The sequence below is a fragment of the Trametes versicolor genome, assembly GCF_000271585.1.
Source record: "Trametes versicolor FP-101664 SS1 unplaced genomic scaffold TRAVEscaffold_13, whole genome shotgun sequence".
NCBI classification, from domain to species: Eukaryota; Fungi; Basidiomycota; class Agaricomycetes; order Polyporales; family Polyporaceae; genus Trametes; species Trametes versicolor.
In genome coordinates this window covers 166,771-188,717 of record NW_007360333.1, presented here as the reverse complement: position 1 = coordinate 188,717, position 21,947 = coordinate 166,771, and the positions used below count along the sequence as shown (strand labels likewise).

The following is a 21,947-nucleotide window of genomic DNA, read 5'->3' as shown; positions in this document are numbered from 1 at the left end:
GTAAGCTGCTCGCGCTGGAGGCACGACATGCTGTCAAGTACAACGACAAACAAGCACCTCTTCCTCCTGTCGCAGCAGCACGTGTTGCTTCCGGGCCGCTACCGTCCACCTCATGTGTAGAGGGCAGCAGCCTGCACTCTGACAAGCAGTGCGAACATACTGCATGGAACGTTAATACACTGTATAGAGTATCTCTCTGATCGCTGGTCGGCTTTCTAGTATGCAGTACTGGTGGTGGGATCTGCTGTGCACTTCTTCTCCTACTACGTCATACTAAGGGTAATGGCATTCCAATTATAATCGTGAAATAGGAATCCTGGTAGAATCGACGCCGCCCCCTAGTATAGACTTATACTCTGGGACGCAGGGTAGGCGTGCTCATGGTAGGGATCTGAGGGTTACCATAGTAGGAATGTTAGGTCGCCGCAGTACACAGGCGGCTACATCTTCAAGCCCTTCGTGGCCTTGAGGGCTTGCTTCCTCTCCGTCCACCACAGCTCTTCCTCGGGCCTCAGCGCTCCAGGGAAGAAGACGGGAAGGAGCGCGGACCCGACTCCCGTCTCCAGCTCCTCCGCTTTCATCAGCACCTCCATCACCTTGTCCGCCCGCACCACTGTCTTCCTCTCCTCCGCGAACTTGAATCCGAGCGCCGCTCCGCCCCGCCACTTCCTCGCGGCATATGTCGTGTACGTAGTACCCGCGCCACACAAAGCGAGCACGCACCACGCGTCGACAGACTCCAGCGCGGTGAGCGCGAGGAGCACCGCCGCCCACAGGACGACGAGTACCCCCAGGCCAAGGCTCCCGGCGATGCCGAGCTGGCCAGCGCGGCCGGCGGCGAGGTCCTCGATCCGCACGCCACCGCCTTCATTGACGACCACGATCGCTTCGGCGCTGCCATTGCCGCTGGTAATGCACACGACGTCGCGGCGTGATGCTGGCACCTCCCGCGCAGTGCAAAGCTCGCGCTGTTGCTGGCGGCGAAGCAAGAGTCCCGCGGCCGTCGAGAGGATAGTCCCGGAGGCGGTGATGGTGAGGATGTGGTCGGAACCAATACCCAGGATAGGGAGGACGCCGGCGGCGGCGAGTTGGAGAAACACGGTGGCGAGCGCAGTGTAGGAGACAATATCATTACCAGGGATACCGGGACGCTGGGAAGTGTAGAGGAAAGTGAGAGTGAGGCCTCCGCGCGTAGGGGTGGTGTTGTGGCTGCGAAGGAGGTGCTCGAGGACGGCGGAGCGGTTCGTACGCGCGTAGCCGGACCTGGCATTGATAACTGTGCAGGGCGACTCTACAGGAAGGGTAGAGCGGCCGCGGGCCAAGAGGTCGAGCAGGAATTCCGGCCAACCGATGGAGAATGGCGCGACACCTGGGACCGATTGGGACCGACGGAGCACGTCCGCGCCGAGCACCATGAGGATGGGCAGGATGGTACTGGGGTTCCATGCGCTGATTTGAAAGAAGAGAGTACTCATCATGAAGATGTGCTGCGTTTGCGCTGCGGGGCTCGAGAGAGGGTTGGGTGGGTTGTAGAGCTCAACAAGCAGCAAGTAACGCGGATTATATGTTCGAGCGACTCAAGAGGCTGTGCGACGTGTTGAGGGCTAGATAATGCGATGAGTATGGAATGTCAGAAACCTCATGCCTGACTTTTGTGGACAGACCCGTCGTTGGGGAGATCTCAGCACAAAGGCGAGGTGTGATACTAGTCATCTGATCAACGAAAGGAGGAAGCCTCGCACGACCAAGCGCCGGCCCATGTCAGCGCCGGAGCATCGCCACGGTGTATTGAACATCCGCTCTAAGCGCGTGCGGTGTCCGTCGAAGAGACTATTCTTGCGGCGTATCGATGCAACAGTGTGCTCATAATGTCAAGCAGGCGGTGTATAACCGATGCGCGAGACAGTAACAGCGGGCCGATCGGAGGTAACAGTGCGTTGTTCCTTGAGCCGAATATAATCGCGAAGCACAGCTACACCCATCGACCACAAGTCGTATTCGTGTTCCGTATACAATTTACCTGATAGAGGCGGAGGGGCGTTAGCGAAGAGTCAGGAGACGGGCATCAATGTCCGACGTATGCACGCATAAAAACGTACCTGAAGCTTCGCGACATTGCCCCCAGCACGAGGCATGCTTTCGGTCTCTCTCGGCGTAATAGCGCTCACATAGTAGCGCCTTTCTGTGAGTCTTCGAAGGACGCCTTGACCTATGGAATCCGAGGTAAATGTTTCTGATGACAAGTTCACGGGAAACGACGTAACGAGCGGAGATACGGACCTTCTGCGCGAATTCCGCATCCGCAAGGACCCTTATACCTGTGGCTGCTAAGCCCACGGCGACCTTCAACGTAGCATCGTGGGCTTCTGGGGTGCCCGCTGACTTTGTGAACTGAGGCGTGTGGTTGGAGCCGTTCGGCTCGGTAGGGATCGAATAAGCTGGATGAAGAGCAGGGAGCGCTGAGGGGAGGCGGTGAGTTCGATCAGACACTTTACGAGGACGTGCATGTACGTCTACTTGCCAAATGTGACGTTTCCCTGGAAGGGGAAGTATCAGAAAAGTACGGTGCGCGCAGGAAGTAAAACATGGCCTTACAAAGTCCGTCGAAAACTTCGCGCCGTCGCTCGAGCTTACGGTGTTTATCCCGTACTTCTCGCCCACGACGCTCGCGTATTCTTGACCTATAATAATGCACGTTGAATATGGCATCGCCTGATACTGCAGGGGGTTGTGACCTACCGAGTACGCTGTTGTTGCGGAGCTCAAAGTACCCCACTCCGAGTTCGACTTTGATCTTGCACGCAGTGGCAAGCGCAGCAGCACTGAGCCGAAGGCGCGGTCAGACTCAAATTTACTGCCGAGGCACCGATCGGTCAAAGTTCGGCACGCACTCAAAGCAGTCCCGCACGCGCCCGCGGAGGACTTCCAGCTCGGCCCAGGTCGGCGCGCGCACGATATACCGCAGCTTGGCATAATCGGGAATCACTGCCTCACCGTCAGCCTTGAACACGACGCCCTGCTACGAGCCCCCGACTCGCATAACGCACCGTTCGGCGCCCAGTCGCGGCCGACTATGATGCCGTGCACGCGATGGTCGGGCTTGATCTGCTGGCGCAATGCAGAGATGCTGGCGTAGGCCACGAATGCAGCGTCGAGCGCGTTCTGCGCCTCCCATGGCGCGCTTGCAGCGTGCGCGCTGTTCGAACGTCGTAAATGACCGGTCAACGTCCTTGGGGGTACTGTACACACCCGTGTCCGAAGAACTCGACATCGATCGGCTGGCACGCAACGCCAGGCCAGATCGCAGAGAAGTTGTCGGGGCCGGAACTTGGGTGACTCCTAAGGAAGACGTTGATTCTTCTCCAGCGGCTCGACAACTGGCTCGGCACTTACATGATGCAAGCGTCCATATCGTCGTAGCCGCCTCGCTCGAGAAGAGTAATCTTACCTCCACCGCCTTCCTCAGCTGGCGTGCCGAGCAGGACGACCGTCCCAGGGATGTCGTGCTCTTCCAGCGCGGCCTTGATGGCCAGAGACACCGCTACACCAGAGATGGCTATGAGGTTGTGGCCGCACCCGTGCCCGATCCCAGGGAGTGCGTCCATTTCCGAGTTCACACCGATCACGCGCGCTCCCTTGTGCGCTTTGCCGCCTGTCGACGGGTGGGCATACACGGCACGAAAGGCAGTGTCGACGCCCAGGTAATGGGGCGTGACAGAGAAGCCGTGCGCGGACATGAACGCTGTCAACCTGTCGTGAGCGTATCTATGCACCGGACTCAGTACTTGTGGTGGATATGGAGCCTGGACCCGCTCACTTCTCCTCCCACATGATCTCCGGGTTGTCTGTGCGAATGCGATGCAGTCAATTCAGCGTGCCAGAGGCGCAGCACAGTCAGATGAAAAGAACGTACTCCATATGTCAAGGCTGAGCTTGCGTAGCTCTGGGGAGAGCTCCTTCACCTTGCGTTCGATGGTCGACACGACCTCGGGCATGAACAGGTCCTGTTCGTAGGATGGAGGTTCGTCCTGCTGCGACGCTACGGAAGGTTTCTGGCCCTCAATTGAGCCATACCATCCGTGCGTGAACTGGACATAAGGTGGCTGCGGCGCGAAAGGCATGCATAAGTCTAGTATCCCAAGAATATTCGAGAGCATCTACCAGTTCAGACCCGGGAGCCTTGATAAGCTTGATACTTGGCCGGGCAGTGGGAACCGCTTCTTCCTCGATGTCATGTTTGTGGGCGTCGCGACGGGGCTTGAAAAGGGCAGAAAAGCACCCAGCCTGAGGATCCTGCAAGGCAAAAATCGACAACTTTACCATGTTTGGTGGCCTTTCACTGGGCTGGTGAAATTGTCAATGTGGTTCAACGACTCTGGCAAGTTGGACATTACATAGCGTTATCATCAGAAAAAGCATCACGGGAATCACTCTAACCTAGATGACCAATATCCCGAGGGGATCGCAGGAACTTGAAAGCGGCACCAATTTGATCATGACTGGTGAGGTTGTAGCCTGAATGAAATGTCCACGCCATTTAGGGGAGTTTGAACTTGATTTAAACCAGCCCGGCACGGAACGTTGAACTTTTGTGAAACCAATATATTTGCCGTTATACCGCAAGCGTCCCGGGTTTTGACGTCGTGGCATCCGGCGGGCCAGGCACAGGCACAGCATCAAGCAAGCAAGTGCGAGCTTCTTTTACTCGTTCTCCAAGTGACATCGTAGGCCATGGCGGAAAATATAGGTATCGGTACCGACGAAAGAGTTCGCATGAGTCAAAATCTCGGAAAGCCTCAAGTGAGCGAGAAAGGAGGAGGAAAGGTTTGGGCGCTAGACGGAAGTCTTGCGGAATCGTTTAGCGCTTGAGTCAGCCGCTGTACTTGAAGATTCCCCGAATCCGACATACCTCTTCTTTCCTCCCCACCACCATCGTCAAAGTCCTTCTCGAAGGTCGTTCGTATATTCCGAGAACATAGCATTATGGCTGCTAAGAAAGTGTTGGTACTTCACGGGTAGGTCTCATAGCTATCAACCGTAGCGGAACTTTCAGTCTGACAAGCTCGGGCCACAGTTACGCTCAAAGCGCTACGATCTTCAGCAAACGAGTGAGCTCGGATTTACCCGTCCGCGTCTGACGTATAAATATATACTAAGGGTGTTCAAAGCTCGGTGCTCTTCGCAAGTCCTGTGGCAAGGATGTCGACCTTGGTAGATTTGATATACTCTGATATCCGGCGAACACGCAAACTGAGCATTTCTCTCAGTCTTCGTAGATGCACCGCATGTTCTTAGCCCCGCAGACCTCGCTGAGGCGTTCCAAACGTCATCTGAGGCGAAGTCGCTGGACGATTTTGGTGCCGGGGAAGCGGCAGCCGAGACCGACCCAGCGCTGGCGCCCAGAGGTTGGTGGAGCGTCGACGGATCGCGGACGAAGACCGACGGCCTGGAGGACTCCATCCTGCTGCTGCGTGACTATCTCGTCAAGGATCATTACGATGTTCGTACTGGAGGAAAATGCGCTATTTATATGAGTGCTGATTGTCGTCGCATACGCAGGGCATCTTCGGATTCAGGTAAGGGCCGTTAGGAAGTTTTCTACACTCGGTGGCATCTCGCACAGGCCTAATCTCGCTTTATTTCCAGCCAGGGAGCAGGAATGGCAGCCATCATGACGGCTTTGGTATGTCAATCTCGGATCCATGCTGTCCTGGCCTGACCCTGGGCATCGCATAGCTGGAGAGACCCGAGGTGTTTCCGCCCGTCCTTGTGGACGGCAAGCCCCCTCACCCGCCTTTGTTCGTATTTATATCTTCCTTCTTACCTACGACTCTATCTAACTCACCATAGTACTTTCTGCATAGCGGCTGCTGGGTTCAGGCCTAGGAGTCCTCTCTGCGACGCGATCTTCGAGCCATCCTTCTCGACGCCGATACTGCACATCCTCGGAAAGAACGACGTCCTCGTCGTGGAGGAGCGCACGAAGCTGCTAATAGACATCTCAACGAACAGTCGCGTGGAGTATCACGACGGAGGTGCGTCATGGCTGTGAGCCAGTGCTGCGCGTCTCGTATGCTCATTACTGTGCGATGTGCAGGCCACTTTGTGCCTTCGAAAGCGAACTGGAGGAATTTTTTGAAGGCGTACATGAAAGACCCTCTTGGCGATGTGCCGTCGCCGTCTGCCGCTGGCTCACAGCCTGCATCAGGTGTTGCTACGCCTGTGACACCCGCACCCTAGAACCGTAGACAGAAGGTATGTATATACCTCGGACGTAGAAGTGCTGTCGCTGAAGAGAACTGCCACAGTGTACACCAGTGTAGATGCCCGCTAATATCAATATCGCGGCGCCGGTCATTAGCGCGAAGGCCGGGCAAGTCTAATCTCAACACCCACTCGGAGTTTTCTTAGAACTTCGTTCATATGATGGCGAAGCACCGAAGTCCAGCTACAGAAAGGAAAACTTGGTTCTAGCGAATAACGTCGGCGACTTTCCGTCGCAGAGGTACCGACTCCCCAGGCTCGGACACGAGTCTAGGTGCTATTTAGAAAGTTAAGAGTACAACAAATGATCTCATTGATCTACAGAATGCCTTGCATGGGGAATTACAGTCGTGGGTGTGAGTTCCAGGGTACACTACACTACAATAACACGACGTGCACGGAAACTTCAAGCTGAACGATCATCAACTACACAGATCTGAGCTATACGAGCTATGGACGATATGGTCAGCATTGTGAGACTTCATCGTGAATCATCCACCAACGTAGCGGCGGTATCCGCTCTCCGCCTGCTCGGCCGGGATGTGATGGGGACCAGTGGTGTGGGAGGGACCTCTGCGACGAACGACACAATCGGGGTGCCCTTCGGGTCCTTCTCGGGCAAGTTCCCGCCGGGGGTCTTCTCCGGAAGCCTTTGCTTTGCCTCCTTCGCTTTCTTTGCTGCCACCTCCCGCGCAGCCTTTTCCGCCTTCTTGACGTCCCAGTACTTCTTCTCGTCCTCGCGCAGGTCTCCAGGGAAAAACAATGGCAGCATAGCAAGTCCTACACCAGGCTCCTTCTCTTCCGCTTTCATGAGGGTCTGTATGACCTTCTTCTCTTTCAGGACGTCTTCCTTGGTAGCCGGCTCAAAGTGGAAGCCGAGCGCGTCCGCGCGGCGCGGCGCGCCTGCCGCGACGACATTCTGCACCATCCCGAGACCGCCCACCGCGAGCAGGTACCACGCATCTCCCTGGAGCCCCTCCACCGTCAGAAGCAGGACGACCCAGAGCACACAGAGCACCGCGGACATGACCGATGTGACCGTCCTGCGCTTGTCGCGTCCGCCCGCGAGGTCTTCCAGCCGGATGCCCGTCCGGTCGCTGATCACGACCATCGCGAACGTACTCCCGTTCCCGCGCGTGATGCACACGACTTCGCGGCCCTTGACCGGATCGACCACGCGCGCCGCATACTTCTCCTCGCGCCACTGCGGCAGCCGGTCGCGGTCAGCGCGAGCGCCGTCCCGCCGGCCGTCACGATCAGCGGGATCCAATTCCCGTCCAGCGCCCCAGGGATGACCGCGATCGCGAGTTGCGCGAGGATGACGAGCACGCCTGACCAGTACACCCAGTCGCGCGCGGGGACTCCGGCTTTGCCATTCGGCTTTGTGCGGAAGAACGCGACGGTGAGCGAGCCGCCCTTGAACGTGCGCTTCTCGTGGTCGCGCAGGAGTCGGCCGAGCACCCAGCTCGCGTTGTCGCGCACATACCCCGTGCCCGCGTTCACGACGTACGCCGCCATGTCGGGAGGTGGCAGCAGGCGGCCGTCGCCGACCGCGGAGGTGAGCGCGGAGACGGAGTACGCGAGCCAGCCGAAGGAGAACGCGACGGGCGCGAAATGGCCCGGGCCGCTGCCCGCGAGTTGCGCGACCGCGCGCTGGACGATGTCGCCGCCGATGATCATCAGGATCGAGAGGATGTCGTCCGGGCTCCGCCAGGAGCTGCTCTCCGCGGAGAAGTAGGGCTCGGTGCTGGTGGGCCCAGCGCCGCCGGAGCGAGCCTGGTGCCCACGCCCTAGGAGGTGTCGTAGTCGTGGTGGTGGCATGAGGACATGGGGCGTGCATGAGGCGCGGGATCAAAGTCTGGGGGTTATATGGCAAGGACGCCTATCCCGGCATTCCTGTGCACGTCCACCGCCTGCGCAAAAGAAGAAGGCAGCGTGGTGGAGGGCGATCTCGGAGTTGAAATTGACATTACCAAGACAAGTAGCGCTCTCGAAATGAATTCACCCTTGAACATCTAGAACCACGCGATAACAGGTGTTGAAATACGAAGCAAAATGATACAGATCGAGGTATCATCATCATAACATGGTCGTGTCAAAAGTATACAGAACAAGAGAGCGACAGTCCGAGGAGCGTTCAAGAAGGTCCATGATATCCGTGAATGGGCGTGAGAATCTCAGAAAAACAGTCCGAGGTCGTGATGTTCCGGCATCGTGGTAACGTGCACCGTTCGCAAGCGACCACGATCAGGCGTTGTCCAAGCCTTCTGCGCAAAGCCCACATCCGATACACTCCAGACACGCTGAAAGACGGATGAGTTGATGTCGATGGACTGTAAATGGAAATTCGGACATACCAAGGCCGCCGCAGCAAGCGCACAGGTAGCACGGGCAGCAGAGCGGATTCTCGAAGGAGCCTGCGAAATCGTTAGATGACGACACGATCCGGACAGAATGAAAGACATACCACGGCAGCACCACGCGCTGAGACAGATTGCGGCCAAGACGACGAGGAAGAGTCCGACGAACACGACGATGAGGTAATCTGTTCAAATGGTGTGAGCGAATCTCCTGCGCCAGCATGAATGTCACATACATTTGCGGTTTATGAACGTGTTCTGTCCGCTACCGCTGTCGGTCGCCTGTCTCTTCACGAAGCCGGTCATAGCGGACCACGCACTCCATGAGCCATCCTCAGTCAGGCCGAGCGAGCCCAGCCATGACCCCTCATTGAAGACCGCATTCCAGAGGAACGAGGCCAGCAGGAAGAGCGCGAACGAAAAGACGGCTAGCAGGAGTGCGGTAACAACGCGGCGGGATCGCGCACGATCACAGCGGCACCGCCGAGCAACAGGGGGCGTGCCGTCATGCTGGTGGGAGCACCCCTTCTGGTCGCTCTCGCAAGAGGTGGGGCTCGGGGCGATGATTGCGTAGGGCTGCGCCGTGATGGTCATGACTGAAAGTGGATATAACTCATCAGCAGCTGTACACAACAACGACGACCATGTAGGTGAAGGACAAAACATATCATTCTGACGTCGCACCCTTCCTCTTGCCGCCTTGGTCGATGCAACCGAGCTGCTCTCGCGGTCACGGCTGTATCTGCAAGGGAGAAGGCCCATCTCGTACTTGATGATCAACTTGTAACCCCACTTGCATCGCGCTGCCCTGCCATTACTCGTCATGCAACCGCCGCGGGCTACTCGCGGGGTGGCGGAGTGAGACGGGGTGACACGACAATGGAGTCGGAGCTTTGCTTGGCAAGACTACTGACTTCCATCGACATACCTATATTTCGCATCTGGACTTGGAGCATCGATGGTCGTCTCGTTGTTCTGCAGAACAACTCGGACAAGAACGAGCACCTTCTCCATGTAGCGAGAAAAACAGACTATGAGGCCCCGTTCGGCAGCACAGAGGAGACAAGGGTTACGCGCCAAATCCTTAATTTGCAGATAGGCCGCTGACAGACCGCATGAGGCCTCAAATACGCCGGTGCGCCAAAGCTTGGCTGACGGACTTCAGCGCCGTCTCCCGGAGACTGTCACTTCCTCGTAGGTTCTGTGGCACTCCGATGTCCGTACAATCCATATTTCGCCTCTGCATCGTCGGAAAATTGGGGATGGCGTGTCAATAACTCACTGAGCATTTTGCTCAGCAGTTATAACGAGACACGAATGTCAATCGTCAACTGGACACGAATCACCGTTCTCTCCCCTTGTAACAACCCGGACGTCACAGTCGGTGACTGGATATTGTGTCCGTCTCGATAGTCCTTGTCCGGGCGCTGCTCCACAGACTTGATGTGTTCCACAAGTCTGTGATATGTAACCCGACCCTTGTCTTCCCTGCGCAACCGAACGGGGCCTAAGAGTGAACGGTCGCTGTGGCGATACAATGATCATGACGTCATTACGGAAGCTCACATTCGCATCTTCAAAATGGCCGCAGTGATAGTGATGTTTTTACGCGGGTCGGGGGTTCTGGAGCGCTATGGAGAGGAGCTTATGGAGAGTCACCGTACATGGTCGGCTTCTGCGCTCTAGACTTTCTGTGTTGGATGCATGTGCGATACAAGAACGCCTGAGCTATACACGGGGTCTATACTTGACCTCATGCAGAGTTCAGACGACGTGCTGATGATAACAATGTCTCAAAAGTCATGCACTCACCTGTTGAGGAGGATATAATGGTACCGGTGGGCACTGTAGAGATGGTGGAAGGAAGCGAGGAGGGAAAAGGCGAGGCGAGGCAACTAAGGTATATGGTGACTTTAAGTGAGGCTGCGCGGACGCGTGGGAAAAACGAGGGAAGAGCCTCTTAGTCTTGGCGCTGCGCCGCTTGTTCTGGGGCGGTGCGGCCGGTAAGACGGCCCTGTGTCGCCGGCATGCCGGACAACAGGCTGCAAGCCACTCGGAGTCACGGCCGGAAAGCGTCCGCTGCGCCGACACATGCCGAGAATGACCCCGCCCTCGTTCCCTGCACACGGCGACCACGCAGACTCCCCCAGCTATCCGAACAAGCCCTCCCCAGGCCTTACCCTCGTTCTCCTACCTCTCAGTGCACCCAACGTCCAGATGAGCAAAAGAGCTGAAGCTTATCTACAAGGAGCGGCTCAAGAAACCACTGAGGCCGCTCAAGCTCAAACCTCTCAAGGTCCCTTACGGCGGTGTGTATATATTTGAATACGTGCGTAGCCTCGCGGAATTCCTCGCCTCCTCAGACTTGGAACCGATCGTACGTGATTTCTGTACGATGTCGAGATTCGCTGCTGAACGACCTGCTAAGGAGCGCGACGGGGAGTCGCCCACGCACGCGGAACTGGGCATGAGGGCCGAGCAACACACCATCCACCCGCTCCCGGACGGCGGTCGTCCGATGCTCTGCGAGGCTGCGCGTATCTTGCGCTCGCTTCCGCCCCCGTAGCCCTCTTCCCCTGGTCTGCTCCACATCTTCATGCCCGCCGGCTCATCATCCTCCAACTCAATCCGCAACCCGCTCAAGCTCTCACTACACACATAATCCACAGTCGTGCCTTGACTGCAATGTCTACGGGCCATTGCACGCGCAGATTGACCCCCGCGCGCTCATCCCGCGCCCCCGACGAACTGTGCCGCGTAGGAGGTGTGTGAGTGTTAGGAGAAGCGCTAGCGGACGGTGTACGAAGCGCTCGCATACGGCCTGGAGAAGAACGCAGCGGTATACTGGGTGACCGAGGAGCATCGCGAGGCGGCGGCGGACGCTGGCACTGCAGCTCGTGCCTTGGCGGATGCGGGGGCGAATGCGTCGATGGCGGAGGACGCGGGCATGCTGGATAATGCCGCGGACGAGATCGCACGGGGTGAGCAGCCGAGCAGAGAAAGCGAGCAGGAGGTGAAGACCGAGGACGCAGCGAGGGTGAGGCGAGCGGCCGCACTTAGGGACCGATGTGCGCGCGGCAGAGACAAGCATTGCAAAGCCTAGCTAGGGTCTGTCGGGTATAAAGGTATCATCTCTGAATGGTTGGGTATTGTGAGGTGACTGGATTACGATGGGTAGACTGTAGAGGGCAGGCGGTAGGGACTACTACGTACAATAGGTAGATACCTAGAACAATATATTTCGTTTCGTGCATACGCCGCTTCGACCACCCACATGCAGTTAGTAGCATGTTGCACTATCCCATCCTGTCATGTACACGAACAGCGTCTCCGGGTTTTATTTTGTCGGGTCCCCTCTAGAGAAATCAAGGACTTCATACATATGCATTGACGCTCTATCGCTACATCTCTTCATTACAGGGAAAACATACCGCTCATACGAACCCGAAGTCCTCCCACCAACACAGCCAAGTGAAGGAGAAGGGCTACGCATCGGCGGTGGGCACAATGTGTCGCAAGTGCGCCGGGACGAGCTCGGCTGGCAACTTCATGATTTGGTCGAGGGGGGCACGCTTCGCGAGCGCGAGCAGATTCAGCCTGAGCTTCTTGAGTGTCGGATCTTCTTCGCCTTCCCCGCCAGGCTCGTCCTTGCTCTCCGCGCCTTCGGTGGCCCCGTTCGGCACTGGAGCGCCGACCGCAATATCGTCTTCGGCTTTCATCTCCACGTCGCCATCGGGGTCAGCTTTGGAAAAGGGCTTCTCATCGCCGTCTTCGCTCGGCTGCTTGTCTCGCGCAAGCCGCGCGATCTCGTCCGCCGCATACTCCAGCGCGAACGCCAGCATGCCCGCATCCTCCACCACCGCCGCGTTCACCCCCGCACCCGCCGAGCCAGGAGCTGCAGCGCCAGCGCCAGCGCCCGCCTCCGCCTCCCGGTGCTCCTCGATCGCCCACTGCAGGTACGCCGCCGCATTCTTCTCCGGGTCCCGTGCCAACGCTTCGTCCATCTCCCGCCGGCGCTTCTCCCGGTACTCTCGCCCCGCCCACACGTCCTCCGCGCGGAACAGTTCATCGGGGGTGTGGATGAGCGCAGGGAGGTCGATCTGCGCACGGGCGATGGCCTGCAGAGACTGCAGTGCGCGTGCCGCTGCGGGGTACGTGCGCAGGGAGAGCTCCAATTGGTGGTGAATTGGGTCGGAGGAGGGCGAGCTGGTGGGCATCGGGATGGAATGCGGCACAGGGGAGGAGGGCTCGGGCGGCGGGGTCGGGGGAAGCTCGCGCAGGATCCGCGCAGCTTCGCAAAGCACGGCGTGGTGGCCGTCGGTGAGCGGATCGACGATGTGTTGCTCGACCCATTTCGCCACTGGCATGCCCAGTTCTGCGTGCGTCGGCGGCTCACCATCGCGCTCCTTGACAGTGGTTCAGCCGCGAGTCTTGATACGATTGAAACGAAACACGTACGATTCGTTCCGACGGAGTAAGGAACTCCGCCAAGCTGCGCACGTATGCGAATCCGTCGACGCCGCCGTAGACCACGTCTCGGATGTACGCTTCCGCTTCTGCGGTCTTCCCCTCCCAATAGTCCTCCGTCTTGACGTCCTCGGATGACTTGTTTTGACTTGAGCCAGCAACAGGCGGCTGGCAGCTCTGTCGCAGCGCATCGAACATCTTCGCTTCCGACCCCAGCTCGGCGCCCATGTCTCTCACTCGCCGTTCCTCGGCAAGCACACTGGGGAGTATCGCGAACGTCGCAAAGTCTGGCGCGGCGGGCTCGCGTGCATTGCTCCAAGCCAGTGCTGGTTCCTCCTCAGCAGCGTCCCTCGCTCGCCCCCGCGACGGGGCATTCCGCACGATCGTCCAGTGCCGCCGTTTCGCGGGCTTGGTGCGACCGGGATGTTTGAAGGCCGAGTGCGAAGCAGCAAGGGTGGAGGGCTCCGGAATATCGTCGACGGGGATGATATTGACGGGCCCGGGTAGCGGCGCCCGGGAGGGATCCGACGGTTCGAGCGACGGATACAGCGCACTGAGCTGCGGCCGCTCCAGAGGATCCGGCACAAGCGGCGCGAACACCGTAAATGGGTCTTCCACTGCGACGATATAAGCACGGTATGTGTATATGTATCGCAATACGCACTTTCCCAATAGTCCAGGCTGCCTTCCGCGGTCAACGGCGGGCCGCCCTTCTCGATACGCATCCGCTCCTTCTTTGTTTTGTATCGCTTGCCTGTGTGCCGTGGTCGGTTTTCGGCGCGGGAAAAGAGAGAACGGTGGACGCACCTTTCAGTTTCAACGCGAGCATGAGTTCTGCCCAGTCCGAGCACGGCGGGAACGCTCCTAGCCCGTCTTTCGCCCCAGGTAACCCGCCGTCCGCCTCGATGCTCTCTGACAGCGGCCCGGGGAGCCTCTTGCCCTTCACGCGCTTCCCCCCTGCTTGCGCGGGGAACGGCGAGCCTGCGCGACTCTCATCGACGTCCATGGGCGTGCCCCGCGTCCTGTCTACCGGCGTGCCCGCCATGCCCGATGCGTCGTCGTCGTCGACATTGACCGGGTCTTCGTCCTTCTCGATCTCGATGTTCCAGTCCGTCTCGTACTCGATCACCGTCGCGGCCGCCTTCGCGATGTGCTCGAGCGCGAACGCCTCTATGCGGTCCGCTTCCGTGTGGTATATCGTCCCAGGGGGGTTGAAGGTCTTTGCGTTCGTAGTGACGAGGCGCAGGTCGGACTGTGGTGTGGTGGTTAGTACCTCGTAGCACGAAGATGTAGCAGGACGAAGCTAGCTGCGCGACCGACACGGTGGCCGAGCGAATTTACAATCGCGAGGGCGACGCCCACTATGAAGCATGAGGTTTTCTATTGTAGTCAATCACCCATGGTGCAGATAGCGGCGCAAGCAATCGGTTTATCATGTCAATGGGAGTGTATACTCTAACAGCAGGAGAGCGTCCCGGGGGCTACGGGATGTATTTTGCGGAACATGTTCTGCGTTCCGGGTGACAAAGTGTATCACAGTTTTCATAGCCAGACCACGCCAGTTCAGAGACTCTGGGAAAAGTGCCTTCGCGCGTCGCTGAACTCGGTGTGCACTTGAAGTGCACCCTGAGTACACCTTACCAGTGTAACGTCCCTCGCGACTACGTTCTTACATGGCACACCGATGAGAGTAGCGGGTACAATGTGTTCAACGTTGGCTATAGCGGCAGAGACCACATTGTACCCGTGCCCAGCATACACTGAGGTCAAGGTGTGAAGCGCAAGGCCGCTACTCCCCGTGCGCAGCGCGCACTACGTCGCACGTCGCACGTCGCACGATATCGGTCCACCTCTGGTCGCCTCTGTCACCGGCACGCGGAACATATTTCGTCCTACGGGACAGCCCTCGCGCCCGTCAGGACTTTCTAGACAGCAGGTACTTCCGTGCGACGCGATGTTTTGTTGCACGACGACCGACGCGCTCGCGGGCATGCGGATTAACTTGCGCTTTTCGTGTAGCCGGATATCTTCGCAGACTCGCCGCCTGAACAGGAGAGGTACCGCTCCTGTTCGGGTTACGAGCCATAGCAGAGTTCTGCTTCCTTTCTGTATAGCGACAGGCGAAGGCTGGATGTGACATTCTCTACGCCCGTCTGCAAGTCTGTCTTATAGACAGCAGGGTGGATGTTTACTCTATCGCTCGAGCAGCTTCAAGACAATGCACCTATTCTGCGGCAACCTCTCATGGCGAACAAGGTGCGGAGCCAACTGCGTATTATAGCTTGAAAAACCGTGCGATAGGCTTACGACAGTTAAACGTTTTGTCAGATGTAAGGCTATCGCATGGCTATGGCAGCAGGTGGACTTCGCACTTTGTTTGCCGTGTCTGGAGCACGACGACGCGGGAGACCATGGTGGGTGATCGGGGATATTGGGGTTCGGGAATGAGTCTACAGATAAAATGGACTCACTGCAAACTCTTCTAGCGACCTGTATTTTCCCTTGTCCACCTTTGTTGACATCGTCCCGAGATCCATGGGCCGCGAGACGACATCAGAGTACCCCGGGACCTGTGCGAGGTCCACCGGGTGGAGGAAGAAGGCGTAGTCATCCTTTCTGTACATACCCGTCAGTAGAGCTTTGTGACGACGCAGACACGTATCTACACACTTCTTGATCTGCGAAATGAGCTTGGAGAGGACCTCCTTGAGAGGTTTGAGCTTGAGCGGCCTCGGTGTTTTCTTGACGGGCTCTTCGTAGGTAAGCTTGAGCTTTTTCTTGCTCTTCTGGGCCTTGAGCGCGCTCAGCGGTGGGAGAACGAGAGTGAGACCCGAGGAGGACCTGTTTGGCTGGCTTGGGGTGTCTGCGTGGTCGCCGTGTGCAGGGAACGAGGACGGGCTCATTCTCGGCGTGTGCGTCGTTGAGGTTTGCGGTTCGGCGCAACGGACACTCTCCGGCCGTGATTGGCTCGCATGAGTCCGGAGCGGCCGGAGGAGGGGCAGGCGCTACGCCGGGGAACCCGGGCCGCCGGCGACGCTCGCCGCTCTTCGCCGGTCTCTCTGTGTCTCTCTCTGAGTCTCGCTCTCGTGATACTTACGATTTCAAAATTCCCTCGCACCCGCACTCCAACGCCCCTTCTTCAGACGGTAGGAGGGCTTGGACAGCGTCTCAACGCCGATAAATTCCGACGCGTGAAGACAGCGCACAAGTGGTCCGTCCGCAGTCTCCTGACTCCTGCGTCGCACGCGCCGAAACATATCGAAGGTGGACCCTGAGGTCCACACTTTCTCCCGCTCGTAGTGTGTGTTTTCCCAGTCAGTGTAAATGCAGCCGCTCATACATATCGGTAGTTACACGGCGCGCACCTCAGCGCGAATGAAGGTGAGATCTCAGCGCATGACGCCTACCCGAGACCGTTCAAGACGATGCTAGCGCCGACGCCGTGCGACGAAACCCCTACTGCGCGCGCCAAGCTATGCCTTTTACCGTGGTGCCACCGACGCGTCTCGGGCCTTCGTAGGCACGACATCTGGCTCCCAAGAACCACGGCGCATCCACCCACATGCATCGGCACGAACGGAGAGTATCAACATCGCGTCGCCCTTGGCCGCTTTTAAGTGCGGCACCTGTGCAACCACCCCACCGGTCTCCGCAGCTCACGACCTACCGCCCGGCTCTACACGCCACAGAGCGCCCGCACCTGGCGTACATATAAGGTATCTCCGTAGCCCGCACGCGTACCAATTCACCGCTCTCACCGCATCCTTTCTCAGGCGGCCTCGGCACAGCTCCGCGAAGTGCTAACCCCCTCGCGCACGCACGCTGCGCCGCAGGCCTCCAAGACTCAAACGGTGGGGTCCATGCACCAGGACACACCCGCCTCGCAAGTTACGGCGCGATCTGAGCAGAGAATATCTGCGTCCATTCGACTGATCTCATGGATCGAATGACCGCGAAGTGTCCGAATAGCACGTCGCGCATCTGTCCCGTGCCGGAACGAGACGCACAAGGTCTTCCACGCGGTTCAAGCAGCCCGAACGGGCGGTTTTGCAGACATCTCTCAGCGGACAACCACGGGCTGCAAGGCCACAGACGCGTCGCCCGTTGTGTCTCTTGTCATGGCAATGTTCGCCGCGGAGAAACTGATTTTTCGCCGCCACACCGTGACCGGTCCGCCGCAAGGGCCCCGAGGTATGCGTACGCACTCCTATCTTTGGTCTCAGTCGCGCAACAAGCAGGTCTTCCCTGACTACTACCTCTATCCGCACGACGACCAGGTCGCACCACTGTCGACGCTCTACTTCGAGACAGCGAAGAGGCATCTCCCCTGTTCTCCATATGTGCCCACAGCGTGACGAAATACTCAGTCGGGTCAGAATAAAAATATGACTCTGACAGGAGGGTGCTCCCCCTGCGTCCATTCCGCTCTGGACGCTCTGTCTACAGTACACTGACGCCTGATATCCGGCCGCCTACATAGACACTCAACGCGAAAGTAGGCTCGTACCATCGTATCATCTCGGCCACGGGGAACTTCAGATAAGTCACTCTGTCGATGCAAGTTTTTTTTAACTGAGACTTGGAAAACTTGTGGGCTTCTCAGGCTTGTTGTACGTGTCCTGGCTGGGGGTGGCGTTGTGCACGGAAATGAAGCTATGCCGCGCTCCATGAAGTCGTCCACTAATAGCGCGCCGATGTGTCGAGTCATCGACGCTTCACCGCGGGAAGCTGTCAATTGAACGACCGATTGCACCACTAGCGGAGTCGCTCTGCGAGGTTACAGCTCTAGTCTACGGCAGGTCCTTCTCTTCCTGCCCTCTTTAGCGCTTCTACCTCGCCGGAGCGTCTAGTGCGGAGCGCTACGGGTGTGACCGCGACTTCCATGCAATGAATTTCGGCAGGAGGAACGGTGAAGCTACTGAAACGATGCCTACGGCGCCTCTTGAGCTGAGCTGTTACGTTGCATTCCAGCTCCTACTAGTTCACGCACAACAAGAACATTATGAAAAATGTGTCGCAGAGAGAAAGTTAACGACAGTGGTTCAGATATAAGGGTAGGTCGTACAGTCTTCAGACTTGAACTGAAGATCTCCTTGCATGATAGGTACGCCGCCGGGGGAGCGTCGTGCGAGGCGCGGGGATTCTCAAACCCAAAGCGCTCTGTACGCGTAGGTTCCGCCACGCTGCCTGGCGCGCTAGCATGTTAGATTCTCGAGACTCAAACGTCACCCGGAATTTCCAGTCGACATGGAACCCATGCTGCAACTCCCGAGTCATGACTCGCGGGTGTAGATGACGGTATGCATCCTCACCCTTTTCACTCCCAGGCAGTGTCTGACGGTGTATATAACGGTCAAGTTGAACAGATCCCAGTTCCAACCAAGTACTCTCCCCTTCATCGCCGCTATAAAGTCTCTCCGTGGAGGTAAGATATAAAAGGCGTGTATATAAACGAGTTGCTTACTTCGCTATGATAGCTATGGAAACTCTCTGTCTGCTCTTCTATCTTCTCCTCACATCATCGATTGTCGCCGCATCCCCTGTCCTGTCGCAGACACGAGACTTGAAGATCACGCCAAAAGTCTTCATCATAGATGCAGTGGGTCTCTTGATGCATGCACTCTACCGCAACGTGGTCAGTAACTGATAGTCCCGCCCAGTTCGAGCCAGAGGAGGCCTCATGGCACGGCATTCCAGAGTTCAACGTCCTAGAGCACAACATCACGGTCTCTGGCTTCTCGCCGCTCTTCCCCAAGGCCCACTGCACCCGAGACGGCACTATCTGCCAGGCTGTGACCGGAGAGGCCGAAATCAACGCCGCGTCGACTATCACCGCGCTCGTCCATTCACCCGCCTTCGACTTGAGGCGTACGTACTTCCTCATTGCCGGCATCGGGGGCATCAGCCCCAAACAGGGCACGCTCGGCAGTGTGGCCTTCGCGCGCTTTGCAGTCCAGGTCGCGCTCCAGCGCGAGTTCGACGCGCGCGACAAGCCCGCAGACTTCCCGAGCGGCTACTTCCCGCAGGGCACCACTTCTCCGGGCGTGTACCCACACTCGATCTACGGCACGGAGGTCTTCGAGCTCAACGACGACCTCCGCCAGCTTGCGATCGGGCTCGCCAAGACGGGCACGCTCGTCGACGACGCCCGCTCCCAGCAGTACCGCGCGAACTACGCCACCGACCCCGATTTCGCCCCCGCCGCGGCACCCCCGTCCGTCATCGCCTGCGACACCGCGACGTCCGACGTGTACTGGTCGGGCCCGCTGCTCGCCGCGGCGTTCGAGAACACGACGGCACTCTTCACGAACGGGACCGCGACGTACTGCACGACGCAGCAGGAGGACAACGCGATCTTCGAGGCGCTCGTCCGCGGGGCGCGCGCGGGCCTGGTCGACTTTGCGCGCGTCATGATCATGCGCACCGGGAGCGACTTCGAGCGGCCGTACCCCGGGCAGACCGCGGCGGAGAATCTGTTTGCGCACTCGCCTGGGTTCGACATCTCGATCAGTAACATACCGGCGGCGGGGGTGCCCGTAGTGACGGGGATTGTGGCGGAGTGGGATGCGAGGTTCGAGAAGGGGATCAAACCTAGCAACTATGTTGGAGACATTCTCGGGTCGCTGGGTGGGACACCGGACTTTGGGCCGGGGAGTATCTTCGTCGGTGGGGACGGCGTAGCAGCGAGGCGTTCTCTGCGTGGTCGCGTGAACCGTTTCTGAGGAATGAGATCATGTATTTTGAGTGTTCATCTCCGTTTCTTGGATCTTCTAAATGGAATCAAATGTTCTTTATTCACCGCTCTGAAAGGAAATACAGCAGTGGGTGATTCTGTCAAGTAAGGCTATAGGAGTACTACTGTATTTTCTTCTATTATCTTGACGACTACGCTAAACGGGAGCACAGTGTCCGACAGTCTAGCGGCCCGTTAGTCCTCGTCGTCCAACTAGTATAAATGGCGTCAGCACAATCACTAAACACATGTTCACAGTCAGACAGCCTTACTGGTCTTTCCTTCGGGTAGAAGTCATTGACAAGTTCAAGCTTCAGGTGTTTGACGAGATGCTTCAGCGCCTTCGAGTACATCCGCACGCGCCACTTGTTCTTCTTCTTGCACTCGTTCTCCGCGTCGGGCCGCGCGATGTACTCTAGCTTGATGTGGAGCCGGTGGAGCGGGAAGCCCGCGTCCTTGCGCTCCTTCAGGCAGCTCGCGAGCGCCTCCGCGAGCTCAACGTCCTCCTGACGAAACGCAAGCGACGTGATGGTGAGTATCTTCAGCCACGGCACGGGCATCGTGTCCTCCGGGTCCTCGCCCTCTGCGAACTCGGGCGGCAGCAGCGCATCGAGGAGAGAGAGGCGCGCGTCAAACCTGGTGAGCGAGTCCGTCTGCGCGATCGTGATGCGTTCGAGGCCCGGCCAGGTGCTCAACGCCTCCTCCCAGTCGTCCGCGTCGATCTCGGTGCAGTTGTTCCCGTTCAGAAAGAGCGTGCAGATGTCGGCGTCTCCAAAGACCTCGACCAGTTCGAGAAAGCTGTGGAGGTCCTTGTATTCCCGCGGCCAGTCCTCCATGAGGTGCCCGGTGAGCCGCACAGTGTGGCCGGCGGGCGTCGCCCCACGGAGGCTGTAAGTGCTCATCATGTAGTGGCGGACCTCGAGCGAGGTCACGTCCTTGATGATTGGCAATGTGCCGACGTCGGAAGGTAGTGCGTCGTGGACGAACGGTGTTAACTCCCACCCGTTCTCCGGGAAGTCCCCGAGATCCATGTAGTCCCGCAGGCGCGCGATCTTGAGGTCGACGTGCGCCGGGATGTGGAAGGACGCAAGGAACGGCGCCGTGTAGTACGCGTTATCTTGCACGGACAGCTTCCTGAGAGACGGCGGAAGCGTCATGGGAGACTGGACATTCGTGATGGTCGGGCGGAATCTGTAGATGCAGAGTTCCTCGAGCTCGGTGAGCTGTGCCAAGAGACGAGCGAATTGGACGATATCCATGGACCCGTGGCGAAGTTCTACAAGCTCAAGACGCTTCAGCGCAGGGAAGATCGGAAACGAGTCCAGGAGCATGATTCCTGTGCCGAGATAGAGCTCGCGCAGGGCAGGGAATTGCTCAGGGCGCAGGTCCCAGACGAACGCCTCCTCTGGTGTGTGCAATCCATCAATCCGAGTGTGTGCCGGGACGTTGTATGGGCCCATCGGTCGCGATTTTGTCTTGATGTTGGCCGAAATCTTGTCCAAAATCGGCATCTTCTGGCTGAGGAGTTGTCTCAGGGCCATGTCGTCCGCGTCGCCCATCCCGCTAGTGTACAGAATGTGGATTCGCGCGACGTGCGGAAGGAGCAGGCCAATGACGACTGCGTTCTGCGCGGGGGTCGTTCCTTGGATAGACACGTCGATAGGAGAGTCTTTGGAGTACTTCAGGCTCGCCTCGAGATAGCTCTGTGAAAAGTCCTTGGAAACTTTGATGTCGTTCCAAAGCGCCGGGAAGTCGCAGACGATGGCGCGCCAGGCCTGGCACACCCAAAGGAGCCTATACCACTGATAGCATTCCTCCCAGTCATCTCGCAGAGCGTGGACGTCACGGAATATTTGCACCAGTACGTCCTCAGGGAGGCGGCCAATTGGAGAGCCAGCGACGTTGCCCCATGTTTCGGGCATAGTTCTATTGATGAAGAAAATTTTAGCCCGTGCATATTCATTATAACTGAGTAAGTACCTGCCCTGTCTGCGGGTTGATTTGAAGCTTGCACGGATCCGGATCACCGCCGGACACGAGCAACTATGTACTCTGCTAGATTATAAATTCCGCTGAATATGTTCAATGATCAGTGATATCATACGTGAAAGCAGCTTACAATG

General features: G+C 58.0%; 9 protein-coding genes across 9 annotated transcripts; 3 read left to right on the top strand and 6 right to left on the bottom strand.

Moving 5' to 3' along the window:
• Positions 1-440: 440 nt before the first annotated feature.
• On the bottom strand, positions 441-1,475 carry TRAVEDRAFT_52983 (uncharacterized protein; the record flags this gene model as incomplete). The annotated part of the gene is made up of 1 exon (XM_008045952.1): positions 441-1,475. One exon carries the CDS (start codon positions 1,473-1,475, stop codon positions 441-443), a length of 1,035 nt encoding a protein of 344 aa, XP_008044143.1.
• Positions 1,476-2,164: 689 nt separating this feature from the next.
• On the bottom strand, positions 2,165-4,323 carry TRAVEDRAFT_40295 (amidohydrolase; the record flags this gene model as incomplete). The annotated part of the gene is made up of 12 exons (XM_008045880.1): positions 2,165-2,209; positions 2,281-2,459; positions 2,522-2,537; positions 2,596-2,681; positions 2,740-2,822; positions 2,892-2,985; positions 3,048-3,196; positions 3,250-3,339; positions 3,394-3,765; positions 3,818-3,845; positions 3,914-4,103; positions 4,162-4,323. The coding sequence occupies 12 exons, from the start codon at positions 4,321-4,323 to the stop codon at positions 2,165-2,167; spliced, it is 1,494 nt and encodes a 497-aa protein (XP_008044071.1).
• A 603-nt stretch (positions 4,324-4,926) lies between these two features.
• On the top strand, positions 4,927-6,390 carry TRAVEDRAFT_155314 (FSH1-domain-containing protein). Its single transcript, XM_008045951.1, has 10 exons — positions 4,927-5,015; positions 5,075-5,108; positions 5,169-5,211; positions 5,268-5,500; positions 5,560-5,576; positions 5,647-5,683; positions 5,737-5,798; positions 5,851-6,035; positions 6,098-6,255; positions 6,309-6,390. Exons 1-9 carry the CDS (start codon positions 4,984-4,986, stop codon positions 6,238-6,240), a joined length of 786 nt encoding a protein of 261 aa, XP_008044142.1. The 5' UTR covers positions 4,927-4,983; the 3' UTR covers positions 6,241-6,255; positions 6,309-6,390.
• Positions 6,391-6,745: 355 nt separating this feature from the next.
• On the bottom strand, positions 6,746-8,085 carry TRAVEDRAFT_24043 (uncharacterized protein; the record flags this gene model as incomplete). The annotated part of the gene is made up of 2 exons (XM_008045777.1): positions 6,746-7,468; positions 7,519-8,085. 2 exons carry the CDS (start codon positions 8,083-8,085, stop codon positions 6,746-6,748), a joined length of 1,290 nt encoding a protein of 429 aa, XP_008043968.1.
• Positions 8,086-8,511: 426 nt separating this feature from the next.
• On the bottom strand, positions 8,512-9,218 carry TRAVEDRAFT_52979 (uncharacterized protein; the record flags this gene model as incomplete). Its single annotated transcript, XM_008045950.1, has 4 exons — positions 8,512-8,567; positions 8,622-8,681; positions 8,732-8,809; positions 8,861-9,218. 4 exons carry the CDS (start codon positions 9,216-9,218, stop codon positions 8,512-8,514), a joined length of 552 nt encoding a protein of 183 aa, XP_008044141.1.
• A 1,506-nt stretch (positions 9,219-10,724) lies between these two features.
• Positions 10,725-11,190, top strand: TRAVEDRAFT_52978 (uncharacterized protein; the record flags this gene model as incomplete). The annotated part of the gene is made up of 3 exons (XM_008045949.1): positions 10,725-10,808; positions 10,873-11,001; positions 11,053-11,190. 3 exons carry the CDS (start codon positions 10,725-10,727, stop codon positions 11,188-11,190), a joined length of 351 nt encoding a protein of 116 aa, XP_008044140.1.
• A 919-nt stretch (positions 11,191-12,109) lies between these two features.
• On the bottom strand, positions 12,110-15,994 carry TRAVEDRAFT_135087 (uncharacterized protein; the record flags this gene model as incomplete). Its single annotated transcript, XM_008045948.1, has 6 exons — positions 12,110-13,030; positions 13,077-13,708; positions 13,756-13,845; positions 13,899-14,343; positions 15,563-15,707; positions 15,762-15,994. 6 exons carry the CDS (start codon positions 15,992-15,994, stop codon positions 12,110-12,112), a joined length of 2,466 nt encoding a protein of 821 aa, XP_008044139.1.
• A 2,389-nt stretch (positions 15,995-18,383) lies between these two features.
• On the top strand, positions 18,384-19,813 carry TRAVEDRAFT_52976 (purine nucleoside permease; the record flags this gene model as incomplete). Its single annotated transcript, XM_008045947.1, has 4 exons — positions 18,384-18,389; positions 18,450-18,516; positions 18,569-18,690; positions 18,752-19,813. The coding sequence occupies 4 exons, from the start codon at positions 18,384-18,386 to the stop codon at positions 19,811-19,813; spliced, it is 1,257 nt and encodes a 418-aa protein (XP_008044138.1).
• Positions 19,814-20,019: 206 nt separating this feature from the next.
• Positions 20,020-21,746, bottom strand: TRAVEDRAFT_24040 (uncharacterized protein; the record flags this gene model as incomplete). The annotated part of the gene is made up of 2 exons (XM_008045776.1): positions 20,020-20,037; positions 20,097-21,746. The coding sequence occupies 2 exons, from the start codon at positions 21,744-21,746 to the stop codon at positions 20,020-20,022; spliced, it is 1,668 nt and encodes a 555-aa protein (XP_008043967.1).
• Between the last annotated feature and the right edge of the window lie 201 nt (positions 21,747-21,947).

Bases quoted from the DNA above. Each gene is read 5' to 3' on its own strand.
- TRAVEDRAFT_155314 (XM_008045951.1), top strand. From the start codon at position 4,984: ATGGCTGCTAAGAAAGTGTTGGTACTTCACGG. The intron at 5,016-5,074 runs GTAGGTCTCATA...CTCGGGCCACAG, and splicing joins AAAGTGTTGGTACTTCACGG to TTACGCTCAAAGCGCTACGA. The intron at 5,684-5,736 runs GTATGTCAATCT...GGCATCGCATAG, and splicing joins CAGCCATCATGACGGCTTTG to CTGGAGAGACCCGAGGTGTT.